The sequence below is a fragment of the Cynara cardunculus genome, assembly GCF_001531365.2.
Source record: "Cynara cardunculus var. scolymus isolate 2C chromosome LG 9, CcrdV1, whole genome shotgun sequence".
NCBI lineage: Eukaryota > Viridiplantae > Streptophyta > Magnoliopsida > Asterales > Asteraceae > Cynara > Cynara cardunculus.
Genome location: NC_037536.1, coordinates 14,957,592 through 14,972,702, shown reverse-complemented (window position 1 = coordinate 14,972,702; position 15,111 = coordinate 14,957,592). Strand labels below are relative to the sequence as shown.

Here is a 15,111-nt window from a genome sequence, read left to right as displayed (position 1 = left end):
TGTTGTTTATACACTATTGCTATGAGACTCTACCTGCCATACCCCGTGTTTCCGCTTTAGCGGGGTGTGACATCAGGCAAAAAGTGAGGCTTTCTATTACAACATAGGTCAGCACTGCAAGAATGCTATCAACTCCATCATTCAGTTCCCTAAAGGTTCCCTCCCCGTGTGCAACCTTGGGGTCCCTCTCATCACTACCTGTATCATCACAATGATTGCAAGCGTCTTGTTGATAAGGTCAAATCTAGGCTAAGTGATTAGCATAACAAGTCCCTCTCCTTAGGCTCCAGCTTATTTTATCAATCCTCTCCTCGATGCATATCTATTAGGCTTCTATCTTTGTTTTTCCTCTCTCTATCACCAAGGACATTGAAAAGCTCATAATGGGTTTCTATGGTGTCACGGTGAGCTTAAAAGAGGAAAAGCTAAGGTTTCTTGGGCTTGGTATCAAAAGCCTTGCTTCTTGGAATCTTGCCCTCATGGCCTCCATTAATGGAGCCCTCACAAACAAGGACTCCCTCTGGGTAAATGGATCCACTCCTACAGACTTAAAGATCGTAATTTTTGGGACTCCCATGTCTGCAGTGATGTCGGTTGAGGCTGGAAGAAGATTATGGGCATGCGGGAAAAGATTAGAGATTTTGTTGTCTCCCAAATTAGCAATGGCGCTACCACATCTGTCTGGTTTGGTAACTGGTACCCTGTTGGCCCCCTTTACCGGCTTATTACCCCCTTGTAATATCCTCACTATGAACCTCTCCCTTCACGCTCGGGTGCCAGATATTATCTGTAATGGTTCTTGGACGCGCCCCCATCTGAGGGACAGCTCCAACCCTATTTTTCATGATCCTCCCCCTGTCTTTTCCCTCAGTATCCCTTACAAACTCCTTTGGAGAAAAATGGATGGTAGTCTTACCCTTTTCTCGGTTCATGAAGTCTGGCTCTCCATTTACCTTAATGAACCTGTCATCGAGTGGCACCATATGGTCTAGTTTCTACAAAATATTCCCAGACATGTTTTCGTTCTTTGGGTTGCCATAAAGCAGCGTTTCAAGACGCATGATAAACTTCGATTCTGGGAAGCCTTCCCTAATCTATGTTGTGGTTTTTGTCATAATAGGCCTAATTCCCACCAACATCTTTTTCTTGAGTGCTCCTTCCCTAATCAGGTTTGAAATGACCTTGAACTGCAGCTGAACCTTCTTAATGTTCCGGATGACTGGACTAACATCATGAGTCTTCCAGCAAGCCACAAATGGCAAAACTATCTGGTCTATTATTCGCAGATTAGTGTTTGTTGGAGCTGTCTACCATGTTTGGCAGGAAAGAAACGTCTGTATCTTTAAAAATAAAAGAAGATCTTATGACATGGTGGTCAAGTCCATCTCTTATGATGTTCGTGCTAGGCTGATTAGCCATACCATGAAGTCTTCCTCGAACATTGTCCGTGCTAGGCTTGTCTGGAACCTTCCCTAGTGGTTGGTTCCTTTCTTCTCTCCCATCTTTCTTCCTTCTCCTCTCTCTCTCTCTCTCTCTCTCTCTCTCTCTCTCTCCCCTCTCTCCTGAGCTTTGTTATTTTTTGATGGTTATTTCGGTTTAGTCTCCACCCGAGTGTTGGCCTTGGTTTTATTTTCAGTCTTTCAAAAAAATCTTGTTTTAATAAAAATATTCTAGATTGGACCCCCCCCCCCTTCTATATCAAAAAAGAAAAAGACAACTTCTTATATCGGTGTCGATAATGATGCTGACTTTATTGTGCCAATAATGTGATATTGTTTTGATATATTATAGAACTTGTTATGATGTTGTGATAAATCAAAAAACAACGATGATCAAGTCCATAATCATCGTCCCTTTTCCCATTTTACCACTGCATACCTTCGATATTCCTAAAAACGCTAAATACCAATTTAATATTTCAGTCCCCCGACTTAAAACAAAAATATTTGCTTGCAAGCATTCTAACCTTCGTGTAAATCACAAGCGTTCTCGTTTGAATCCTGGTTATCTATTCATGTCCAATTCATCATAAATCAGAATCACCCAAAATCCCCCAATTCAAATGCAACATAAAACCTACCAGAACTGCCCTTCTTTAGAATCCAGCAATTTCTACAAAACATGATATAATGGATCTCTATATAGCAATCAGTCAAATCTAACAGCCTTATAGCTTATTTAGAAACAACAAAAAGCAGATACCCATCAACATCTAACCCAAACCCATATTTCATCTTACATACAAGTTTCACCGCTGGCCGGAATTCAATCGGAGAAGGCGGCATCCAGCTTCTCCTTCAGCTCCTCCGCAGCGGCACCACCACGAGCCTGAAAAGAAAACGTATGTATAACTTTCCCATCTTCTGTCGTTGAAACGTTCGTGTCCTGCATCACCATCTGGTGTTCCCGAAACGTTTTTATAACCCGTGAAACGGGATGATCGTCCAACGCGCAGCTAACTCGTACAACTGCATCGTCTTTTCGGGCCATAAAATCGACCTCGGGAATACTCACGACGTCTTTTTCGGCTTCCAAGATTCGGATTTTTGATTGGAGATCGGTTATGTATGAAATTGCGTCGCCGAGAAGTGACGCTTTGTCCATTTTCGAGATGTTAGGGACCACAGCTCGTAAGGCATAGAACCGCTGGTTCAACTTCTCGCGCCGTTGTCGTTCGGCTTCTACGTGGTTCAATGGTTCTTCTCGTCCGTTGGCGGGCTTTCGGCCCCTTTTTCTCGGCTTTCGATCCATCATCGACGAATCTTGATTCGATTGATCGAGAGCCGATACAATTGATTGTGAATTCAAAACTCCACCGATCACATGATTCATTTGAGGAAACAATTTCCCTTCGTTATTATCATCGAGTCTATGCCCGTTTGAAGAATTCCCACCAAAAACATGATTTGGTTCGTAGGATTCAGCCCCGAAATCCAAATCTTCTTCGACTTTTGGCGAAAAGTTGATACTAATCGGACCAGATTTCGCACCTCCGCTGCCCAGACTCAGTTCATGGCCAAAAATCTTCGGTAATACTTTCGGATGACATCCATTAAACAAAGTTTTCACCATTGCAACTAAACTCTGTTCTTCCAGGATCGATTTAAAAGAACCAAGCTCCAAAACTCCCCTTTTAACCGGAACCAAAACCAGCGTCTGAAATCGAGCCAATTTCGCTAAAAAGGCTCTCGATTGATAATGTTCTTCACAGCTTCTGCTATCGGAAACCCAAACCGATCTACTCGTGTTAAACGATTGAGACGGGCTCGAAGGTTTATCGAATGGAAACAGATAATACATCGAGGTTAGATAATACATCTCTAAATCCGACACTGAATCCATTTTGGCTGCAAGATTTTCCTCCGATCCCTTAAAACACAAATGAAGTTTCTGAAGAACCCTCTTTTTTCTACTGAATTCATCCCGTTTCTTATGCCCGATTTCGCCTTCTTTCGATTCTCCACAATAACCATCGCCCCAAATCAAAGCGGATTTTCCTGATTTCGAATTCGAAACTTGCCAGAAAATGGCGTAATTCCAATCAGATTTATCAAGAATCTTACGAAGACCCTCTTGAACCCCTAAATCAGCTGTCTTTGATCTAAATTCATCAGGAATCTTATTCGAAGCTGACCAAATGAAGAAATCAAAAGCTTCACGGCCTAAAACACTCTCTAATATCGCCTTATCTTCTTCCTCAAATCCAAGCTTTTCTCCCATTTCTGTAAATTACGAACTCGCCAACGATTTTGACTACAAAAACAGAAAAGATTCATAAGTTTGCATCGCTAAATTACATCAACAAATCAATAATTTGGGGGAATCGGTTTTTTTGGTTCTAAATCGTACAAAAAATCCGAAAACCCCCTTAAAGAGTTCTAATCGACAAAAAACAGAGCAAACAGAATCGTTACAGTTAGGGCAACTTAGACTACAGAAAATTAAACAAATTCTGAACCTGAACAGATGAGTTTCTTCAAGAAATTTATATGAATTCATGAAGTTCGCTAGAAACCATCGAAATAGCCCTAGATCTTAGAAAAAATTAAGTGATTTTGATACGAAAAAGTAGGGGTTTGAAAGAAATTAGAAATACCTGAAGAAGAACAAGGAAGATCCAATCCAAGTAGTGATGGGGAAATATGAAAAGAAGGAAAGAAAGCAAAGAGTTATGTGGTACGAATTATCGTGGAGCATGTGAATGAATCAATGGCGGTTTGGCGTGGTCTTCAGATCTCAAAGGACTTCAATTTAACGTGAGGAACCCCATGGATAAAATAAAACCACAGATAGCAGGACTTTTTATATTTTCAGTCCACGTTTATCCCTTGTTTCTTTTTTCCTGTTTTTGGATAACAGAATATAAGGGTTGTTCAGTGTTTTATAACATAAAACACCGAACAGAATAGAACCGGTAAAATCAATTTATCTTTTTATATTTTTTCTATATTTTATTAAATTACTCCATCTGTGTTATGATACATTGGGTTTGTTTTTTAAAATGTATTGAAATCTGAAGTCTTATTTTACTTTTGATTAATAAAAGTTGTTGTTGAAATTTGAAATATAGATCATTAAGACTGTTTGTTTTTATAAACTGACAAACGTCTAAAGTATGAAATATGAATCAATAGTTTGTTTTTGCAAAATTAGGTGCAAAATTCTCTTGATTTTCATAAAATTTTTGTTGTCAAAATTCATCTCAACAATTGTTTAACTAGGCATGGCAACGGGGCGGGAATGGGACGGGTTTTGTAGTCCTCGGCCCCGGTCCCCGGTCAAATCTCTAACAATCTCCAGTCAAACCCCGTAAATAGTATCCTTTATTTTGATTCTACCGGGGATTCCCGGCCCCGGGACCCGTTTTAGCGGGAATCCCCGTCCCCGTTCAGGTCAGGTGAACCGGGTTCCCCACCATGTCGGGGCAAATCACCATCCCTATGCTTAACAGATGGAACACAGTAAGAACTTTTTGGATATCTTTCAGACTTCCGTCAGAAATGTTGTCGGTGAGTTTGTTTGTGAAAAGATCGATACTTTTAATAGATGATAGATCGTCGATATAAGTTATTGTTTCACATTAATCTTCTAAGCTAACTTATACATATATAAATTATATATATATATATAGAGAGAGAGAGAGATATATATATATATATATATATCTAGAGAAAGAGAATGTAGGGGAGTAATTTCACATGGGTGATGAAAGTATAATGGCGTCCCTAGTGGAGAAAGAAGCAATAACCGAAGAGAATCAAAGAAAATAGAAAATAAGAGAAATTAATATATTAGTTTACCTCTTATTTATTTAGACCTTATTAAAGTGATAAGAGACTTTGAAAAAAAAACAGTCTAAATTACAAAACGTCTGAATGAATCAAACATAAGTAGTAATTAAGAGCTGAAAATGAAAAACCAAACAAGGCCTAAGTGTCCACAATGGAAATGACACACATCCATAGACAAATATAATTATCACACTTTTTTTATTAATCTGGATATCCAACCTGTTATGCGAGCCAAATAATCTCAGGGCTATCACCTGCTTTGTGGGTAGTCCGAAGTTACCAAATTTGAACCTCTGTAATCACAAGAAGATTTTTGTTCCTCCTTGAATTTAAACCTAAAACCTCTAGACACTTTTAATCTTTGGAGTCGAGCTCAAACCAATCAAACACTTCCCTTATGAGCTTGGGGTTATTATTACATTTTTTTTGTTAACCAGATTACATTTTTACTCTTATTTCATTTTCCTTTCGTAACAACTTTTAAATATTTAGATAAAACAGACAATATTTATTATGGTTGACAAAAATATTTATATTAATAAAGCATGAACAAAAAACGTTTTAAATTAAAATAAACCACCTTTTTCCTAGGATTTAACATATTAATGTGTTGAAGGAAGAACTTTGTATTAAATATTTAATAATTCAATTTTGAAAAGGAATTGATTCAAATACATTAACCACGTGATAATTTTCCAACTGCTTTTAAAGAAAAATCACACATTCACAGCATCAATATAATTTATTTATTTATTATTTGAGAATATCTGGCTTTTGTCTCCATGGATATATTATGGATATGGGAATGAGGCTCCATTCGTTGGACAACCTGGTTCATCTGTCTCGGTTGGAGAAAGGGATTCCCTGTTAAATCGGGGACGGAGACGGGAATCCTCGTTTGTTTTAAACGGGGATGGATATCGTACTCCCTGCTTTGACCCATCCCGAATCTGTTATATATTAATTAATAAATTATATATATATATATATATGTATGTGTGCGTGTGCGTGTGTATGTATACTATAGTGGTAATTCATAATTTGTTATTTCTAACTAGGTTTATAATGTAAAATTGTTATTTTTTTTATGTTAATATGTAATATTTTGGATGTCAATTCAAAATACAATTACTCGATAAGGTTTTATATATACTCAACATCTTTTGATACACGTGACTTTAAGTTTTTTTGAATTAAATTGAATTTTTTTTGGTTTTAGGTTATAAATTCTTATATGATGCTATGGTTTTTTTTTTATTACATTATATTCATTTTGGTTTTAGGTTTATTAAAAATGTTTGAGATTTATTAAAATAACTTACATAAACGGGAAAAAAAAATCATTATTTCCCTGTTGGGGATGGAGATGAGAATGTAATATATTCTCCGATGGGGACGGGGACAGAGATTGAGGTCCCCGCCCCATTTTCATGCTTAACTAATATAACTTATACACAAATAATAATTTAATATATTATTTTTTATATTTGGACAAAAGTTGATTACAGTGACCTCAACCATCTTCATACGAAACTCATCTTCAAGAACACCAATGCAAAAAAACATTTTTAGAGACATTTTTGGGTTAACCCATTTGAGCAAAAAAATTCAAAATCTCTATTTTAAAGAATCTGTTAAAGATGTTCTAACAATTATCAGAAAATATAACGAAGCATTAACAGCTATAAATTTTTTGATAAATACAAAAGGAATAAAATTTATAACATACGACAAATAACATGTAATCGTTGCTTAGGTAGCAACTCAATAAGGCAAACATTTTTAAGGAATACGAATAAGAATCTAAATAGAAATGCACATCGTCTTACTTGTGGCTTAATTAGGCTTATTGGTCTATCTGGCTTATTCGTACAGCTCATTTGGGTTGTTTACTTACGGCTTATTCGCACAGAACATGGTTTAATCGCACAGATAGAAATGGTGTGTTGTCCCCATTTTGCCACAAAAATGACACATATATCCCTTATTTAAAGCACCACATCATTCCCATATGAGACACCTCATCTTCGGCCTCTTTATGATTTTTTGTTTTGATGTTCAAATAATTAATATTGGGGGTAAATCGGTCATTTATGTTATTCAGACTGTTGGTTCAAATAAAAAATGTAAACAACAACACCCATTTATCCAGACAGACAAATTTATTCATACATGTCTTAATAAAAAATTTGGTAAATAGCTCCTTAATGTCGTCTGGCTGATTATGAAAAGTCGTTATCAGAGTAAACTATAAATTTAGTTGCTATGGTTTATTAAGCATTTTTTGTCTCTACAGTTTTGAAAATACAAGATGGTCATTCTGGTTTGTAAAAACATCCACAGTTGGTCCCTTTGTTAACGGTCGTTAGAAATTCCATTAAATAAGATGCATTGTCATCCACTTATTGATTTTTTTTATCTAACCAAAATTGATTTTATGATTTTGGTCCCTGTGGTTTTTGTTTGGGTAAAAGACAAAAAAAATCGATACAATGACAAAAATGTTTCTCACTCAACGCAATTTTTTAATGGCGGTTAGAGAGAGGGACCAAATTCGGATGTTGTAACAAAAACCGCGATGGCTATCTTGTAACTTAAAAACTGCAGGGACACAAAGTGTTATCTGACTTGTTTACCTCCTGTTACTACAAAACAAAGAGGTTTCGCCGACGGTCTTTTCCAACGGGCTTGTAACGGATCATCAACAAATTAACCATCATTGGCAGATTCTTCCGTCAATGACTGAAAATACGCCGGTAATCACGATCACCTGCCACACTTTCTCCGGCAATGAGATCCGTCGGTGATAGCTTTTTCCGGCAGATTACAGACGGATTTTTTCGTCGGTGAAATGTCTTTGTTTTGTAATGTATATAATAGATGAAATTTCTGTGATGTATTATATTTCTATAACATATTATGAGTTCTCTAAATTCAACTTTTTTTTATTAACCCGGATATTCAATCCGCAGTGCGAGCCAAATAATCCCAAGGCGACCACCCGCGAACCGAATTTGAACCTCCATGACCACAAGGGGATTTTTATTCCTTCTTTGGATTCGAACCTGTGACCTCCAGACACTTTTGACCTTTAGAGTCCAAACTCAAACCAATCGGACACACCCTTCTAGTTTCTAAATTCTAACTTTGCAAGTAACAAAATGCATAGACACAATGTTGTATTAAAACACAAGCCATCACTATAAAAATTTACACTTTAGATATAACTTAACTCCATCCAAACTACAAATAACACACATGAATAATAAAAATCACATTCAACTACTACACAATGATGGAGAAAAAAAGAGTTGGACAATAATATGTAACAAATGAATGAGACCTAATTTTCTGAGAGACGGCGAGACGAGAAAACGTCCATTTGCACTCAGCGTATGCAAGCTATCAAAACCGCAACTGGACCAAGATGCGGAAACCATATTAGACTCCATCAAGTAGAAATTTGCTAATGAGTATATAGACCAGTAACCACTACAACAAAATTGATTTGTAAGACCTAAAAAATATGTATAGGACTTGAGTTTTTAGGATCAAACCAAAAAGCGTCTTATCTAAAAGTGTTGCAGTAAGTTTATAGAATGTTTTTTGGGCGTTGTAGCAAGTTTTTTTAGGACACTCTTAAAATAAAATGTCGTATTAACTATTTTATATGACACTATTTGAAAAGTGGTCCTATACACACAAGTGTCTTATAAAAAGATGGGTTTATAGGACGTTTCTCAAAGGTATCATACAAAATAGCTAATAAGACACTTCTCAAAAGTATCCTATAATAGCTAATAGGACACTTTGTTTTAAAGCGTTCTAAACAACTTGTTAAAACGCCTAAAAACATCCTATAAACCTATTGTAACGCTCATGATATGATGTTTTATAATTTGGTCCTATAAACCTAAGTTCTATGAGGGTGTGTTTGTTACCCAGAGAGGACAACATAGAACAGGACAGGGAAAGACAACTGTTCGGCGTTTAATAAGACACAAATGGACAAGACAGGACTGGTAAAATAACCAACTTACCCTAATGAGTTGTTTATATCTTTTCCACCTTGTTCCATGGGGTGAGCACTTTGTACTGTTCCACGTAAAAGTCATGTCAAGCATGGAACAGTGACCCCCGTAACAAACGCACCGTAAAGTATTGTAGTAGGACGGTTAGACAATCTAGACATCCTATAAAGCCAATTTTATTGTAGTGTTAAATGATCCATAAAATCTACGAAAAACGAGCAAAATTTCCAAATTCGAAGAAGAAACAACACCTGTTAGCCGCTCTTTAGTTCCGGATTTGTAGAAGGATGAAGGAATCCTCAACTTCTAGAAATGTATTTTCTATCAAACATCAAACTTCTCAAATCTTGAAGTTGAAGGGTGATTTCTTGAACAAATTCAAGACCTTCATTGCTTTGGAGGGTATTACAAGCATGCTTTAGAAATTCAAGATCAGCCTCAAAACTTTCCATCTTCTCTTTCAAGTATGCAATTTCATGTTGTATGGTGACTAAATCAACTTCACCACCATCTTTAGATACCATTTTCTGCCCAAAATCAACATGATTCATGTTTTCTTGAGATTTTTCATGAACTCCTTTCGATATCGATGAATCTTTACCGTTTTCATCCTTTAAAGGACCGAATTGAAGCTTTTCGTTCTTCTTTACATCTCCATTAGACATGCCATTGAGGTTCTCAGGACTAGAAATTCGATGAATTTGCTGTTCTAGTGTCGATAACCATTGTAAAACGTACCTTTTTTCTTCTTCGAGAGTTTTAGTAGGAGCATTCTGAACATTTCTTGTTGATCCAATATCACCATATTTTCTTCTATAATGTTCCAATTCGTCTATCAATTCTTGAATTTCGTTCTCTTTTTCTTCTACGAGATCGTTAGCTTTCTGTAAAGCTTCCATATCGTATTCCGCTTGCTCTTCCATCATTCTTAAATACTGTAAAGCCTCCATTTGAAGAGAGGCTTTTTCTTGTTGTAATCTTGTGATCATGTTCATTGCATGATGTGCAGCTACAGTTGCAGCATTTCTTTCTGCTTCTAATTCTGATTGCAATAATCTCATGCATCTAAGATCATCTTCTGCTTGTAGTTTCTGCTTGTCGGCGCCGACATCGATCTCGCTTTCACAAACGCTACGTCCATCCAAAGATCGCCCGTCGATCTTATCTAAACACGAGGTGCACAAATCACTTCTGATATTAGTTGGAAAATCCATCTCTTTTACCGAGTTCATCGAGGGTAATGGGGGTTTCTTATCTTTCTGGACTTCTTGAAGATCGGTTTTTTTGGCTTCTTCAATATGGAATTGTACAGGATTGGGAGAATTAGGCTCTGGTGAATGATAACGACTCGGCCCGGATGGGGATTTTGACCACTTCGATTCTTCAAAACCATATTCAGTTGGACAATTTGGTGTCACGGATACAGATCGCCTTTTTGAACTGTCTTCTAGATGCATCTCTAGGAGATATGCAGATCCTAGATCAGTAGCACTTTGCGAATTTCTCGAAAAAGTGTTGTATCGGTTTCGACTATCGTTGTTGTTTGAGGAATCATCAAAAGATACGTACCCATCGGTTTTATCTAAATCACTTTCGGCATTAGTTGATGAACTCCCCAATTTAACATAGTTTGTTGATGGTAATGACTTCTTAGCTTTCTTGGCTTTTGGATAATCGTGTTTTTTGCGTTTTCGATGAGGTCCTTGCGTAGAATTGAGATAACCGAACTCTAGTGAACAAGAACTTGTCCCGTTTTGGAATGTTAACCAATTCAATTCTCCTGTCAAAGATGCAGACTTGCTCGTTGAACTTTCGTCAAGATTCATCTGTTGAAGATGTAAAGAACGTAAATCGGAAGTACTGTAAGAATTTCTTGGAATATTCGTGTGTCGATTTTGATTATCTCTGTTATATGAAACGAAAGAGTCATCAAAAGATCCATGTCCATCGGGCTTATATATAGAAGAGCTTGATAAATCACTTCTAACATTAGCCAATGAACCCACATCTTTTCTGGACCTTTTATGATGACTTCCTTCGGCTTTTTGACGAGCATTGAGAGAAATAGGCCTAGTTTCAGTTTTCGACTTCTTCGGTTCCTCCAAATTATGCCCAATTGAACAATTTGGTGTCAACCCCATCTCATAAGTACTATAAGAATGCCTTCGAGGACTCTTATATTGATTATGATCACTCGTGCTACGGGAGACAACTACAGAATCATCCAGAGATCCATACCCATTGGTTTTCTTGAACGAAATGGTTAATCGATCACTTCTAACATCAGATGATGAACCCAATTGATTATTGGTGTTTGGTGGTGGCAATGGCTTCTTATCTCTCTTTTTCTGATGAGGAAACTGAACACCATCCATAGAACTGTGCTCCGATGAATGAGCACTAGGTTGATTTTGGAGTTTTGATCGGTTCAGTTCACTGGAACCAAGTCCGACTAAACAATTTGGTACCGAAGATGCATAACATCTTTTTAAACTTTCATCAAGATACATTTCTACTAGAAGTGCACGACCTAAATCAAAAGCACTTATCGAATGCCTTCGAGGAGTCTCGTTTTGATTTCGACTACCCGTGCTACGTGAGACAATGGAATCGTCCAAAGATCCATGCCGTTTAGTCTTGTCTATTGATAAATCACTTCTGACATCAGATGATGAGCTAAACCCTTTAACAGAGCTCATTGGTGGTAATTGTTTCTTATCTTTCGCACCTTTGTGCAGCATTGGATCATGACCAACAGAATTATTTGGATCCAAGGATGCAGAATCACTTGGAGTTTCATCGGTCTTCATATTCAGAAGAATTGCACAGCCCAGCTCGAGAACACTATATGAATGCCTTCGAGGAATCGTATGTTGATCATGACTACCCCTGTTCTTTGGAACAACAGAATCATCCAAAGATATGGAGTTGGGTGGCAATGGCAAATTCTTATCTTTCTTGGATTTTCGATGATGGGATTGTAGAGAATCAGGATCTGATGAATGAAGATTAGATGAATGATTTTTTGAACTTTCATCAAGATGCATCTCTACGAGAAGGGCACGACCCAAATCAAAAGCACTTATTGAATGCCTTCGAGGGGTCTCATTTTGGTTCTGACTACTTGTTCTATGTGATACAACAGAATCATCCAAAGATCCATGCCTCTTAGTCTTGTCTGAAAAAGTGGTCGATGAATCACTTTTAACATCAGATGATGAGCTGAACCTTTTAATTGAGCTATGTGGTGGTAATGGGTTATCTTTCTGGGATTTCGACTTCCTTGGTTCTTCCAAACCATGATCAATAGAACCATTTGGTGCCAAAGATATAGAACAATGTTTTAAACTTTCATCAAGATTCATATTCATAAGAAGGGCACACCCCAGCTCGAACGCACTGTATGAATGCCTTCGAGGATTAACGTTTCTATAGCGATTATTTGTATTGCATGAGATCACAGAATCATCCAAAGAAGTGGCCAAGAACTCACTTCTAACATTAGGCGATGAACTTAACTTGTTAATGGAGTTCATTGATGGCAATTGTTTCTTATCTCTCTTAGTTTTTCCGTGATTAAGAGATCTGTGCTCTTGTGAATGAGATGAGTTAGGCCTAGCATGGTTTTTCGACCTCTTCGGTTCTCCAAAACCATAATCAATAGAAGCATTTGGTGTCAAAGATGCAGAACGATTTCTTAGACTTTGGCCTATAGGCACCTCTACAAGAACTGCACGCCCTAAATTGAAGGAACTATAAGAATGCCTTCGAGGAATCTGGTTTTGATCCTGACCGCCGGTTCTAGTTGAAACAATTGGATCATCCAAAGATTCATACCCGTTAGTATTGTCTAAGTAACTTCTAACATCAGATGATGAACCGGATCTTTTAATAGAGCCTGTTGGTGGTAATGGATTGTTTTCTTTCTCACCTTTTTGGGATTTTGACTTCTTTGGTTCTTCCAAACCATGGCCAATAGAACCATTTGGTGCCAAAGATGCAGAACGACTCGATAAACTTTCATCAACAGGCATATTTAGAAGAATTCCACACCCCATATGGAAAACACTGCATGAATGCCTTCGAGGATTCTTGTTTTGATTGTGACTATGACTACCAGTGTTACGTGAGACAACAGAATCGTCTAAAGATCCTTTCCCAGTAGTCGTTTTACGTGACTTCTTATATCTCTTGACTTTTGAAGTAGGCCTACTTTGGGATTTTGGGAAATTAGCTTCTCCCAAACCATGACCAGATGAACTACTTGGTGTCAAAGATGCAGAGCGGCGTGGTAAACTATTATCAAGAAGCATCTCTAGAAGAAGCGCAGACCTCAAATCCGCAGCACTAAAGGAATGCCTGGTGAAAATCTTATATCGGTCCTGACTACCATCCAATGATCCATTCCCATCTGATGATAATGGCTTCTTGTCTCTCTGAACTTTTGAAAGATCAAACTCATTTGTTTTTCTACGAGGGAATTGCATAATATTCGGTTTCTTGTTCAATTCCGCTAAACCATGCCCAACTGGACAATTGGGAGTCAAAGATGCAGAACGAATTCTTCGACTTTCTTTAAGTTGTGCCTCTAGAAGTGCAGATTGTAGATCAGAAGTACTATATGCACGCCTTCGAAGAATCCCACTTTGAATCTCATCGTTTTTGCTACCTCCAACGACGGAATCATCTTTCAAACTTTTTTCACCAATGCCCACCACTTTGAAACTCCCATCATCATCATCAGAGAAAATGAATTCAAACTCTGAATCAGAATTAAACTTGAAATCCGGGAATCCTACAGGAAATAAAGGATCCACACGGCGATGCTTTATCTTATTCCTCATCTTCTTGAAACTATCCGGCCGCCTAGACCTATTACGTCTAGAAACATGAGGCAAAGGAGGTTTCGTAGTGGCTTTACCAACCCTTGACCCAACCACATTCGGCTGACCCATGGCTCGACCACTGGATTTTGCTCTCCATTGTCGTTGACAACATGAACATGTCCGTATACCAGAAGACACACAAACAAAGTTCTTATTTGATCTTCGATAGCCTTCTTTTTCTCTCCCTATTGCACCCACCACAAACCTGAAAGATTCCAAATTAGATTGGCTTTGCATCGTTACCGACCTCAAACAATCTTCACACATTTCTCGAACATCCACAAGCTTATTATGAAGATCACAGTATATCAAATACGAGATATCTGCTTGGTGCTTATTGCAGAACAGATTCAAATTCGATCCAGGTTCTTCATTCCCAAAAAAGTGATCAAACCTCGAGCACAACAAGCACGGAATTTGTAATTCGCAATACTGAGCAAATTTGGTAAGAGAAGAAGCCAATGCCGCATCGATAAACACCCAAAACATCAAAAACCATTCGCAGGCAGCCATAAACAAGTGATCCATCAATCCCTTGGTGGCAGCCATTGCTAACAAAGCCAAAACCCTTACCCCCAAGATGACATATACTTAATCAAGCACACTAAGAGTTGCTTAATTTGCTCGTGTATCTCAAGAGGCAAAATTGCCCCAAATGAGACAATCGAAATCCATATTTAGGAGTCAAAGGCTGCAAAGCAATGTAAGAAAAATTATGAACACTATTCATAAACAACAATTCGGAACAAATTGCAAACGAAATTGAAACTTACATATTAAAAAAACGAAACCCTAGCTCGGATTGTGAAACGAATCATCACATATGATCAAATTATCCATAAAAATTATCAACAAAATGAAGATTGTGAAGTGAAAGGGAAATGCGATTGGCATTGTACCTGG

At 37.6% G+C, this 15,111-nt stretch overlaps 1 protein-coding gene across 1 annotated transcript; it reads right to left on the bottom strand.

Moving 5' to 3' along the window:
* Nucleotides 1-2,077: 2,077 nt before the first annotated feature.
* On the bottom strand, nucleotides 2,078-4,266 carry LOC112518395 (transcription factor bHLH3). Its single transcript, XM_025126069.1, has 2 exons — nucleotides 4,097-4,266; nucleotides 2,078-3,753 (listed from the first exon to the last, which is right to left on the bottom strand). Exon 2 carries the CDS (start codon nucleotides 3,718-3,720, stop codon nucleotides 2,266-2,268), a length of 1,455 nt encoding a protein of 484 aa, XP_024981837.1. The 5' UTR covers nucleotides 3,721-3,753; nucleotides 4,097-4,266; the 3' UTR covers nucleotides 2,078-2,265.
* Nucleotides 4,267-15,111: the final 10,845 nt, after the last annotated feature.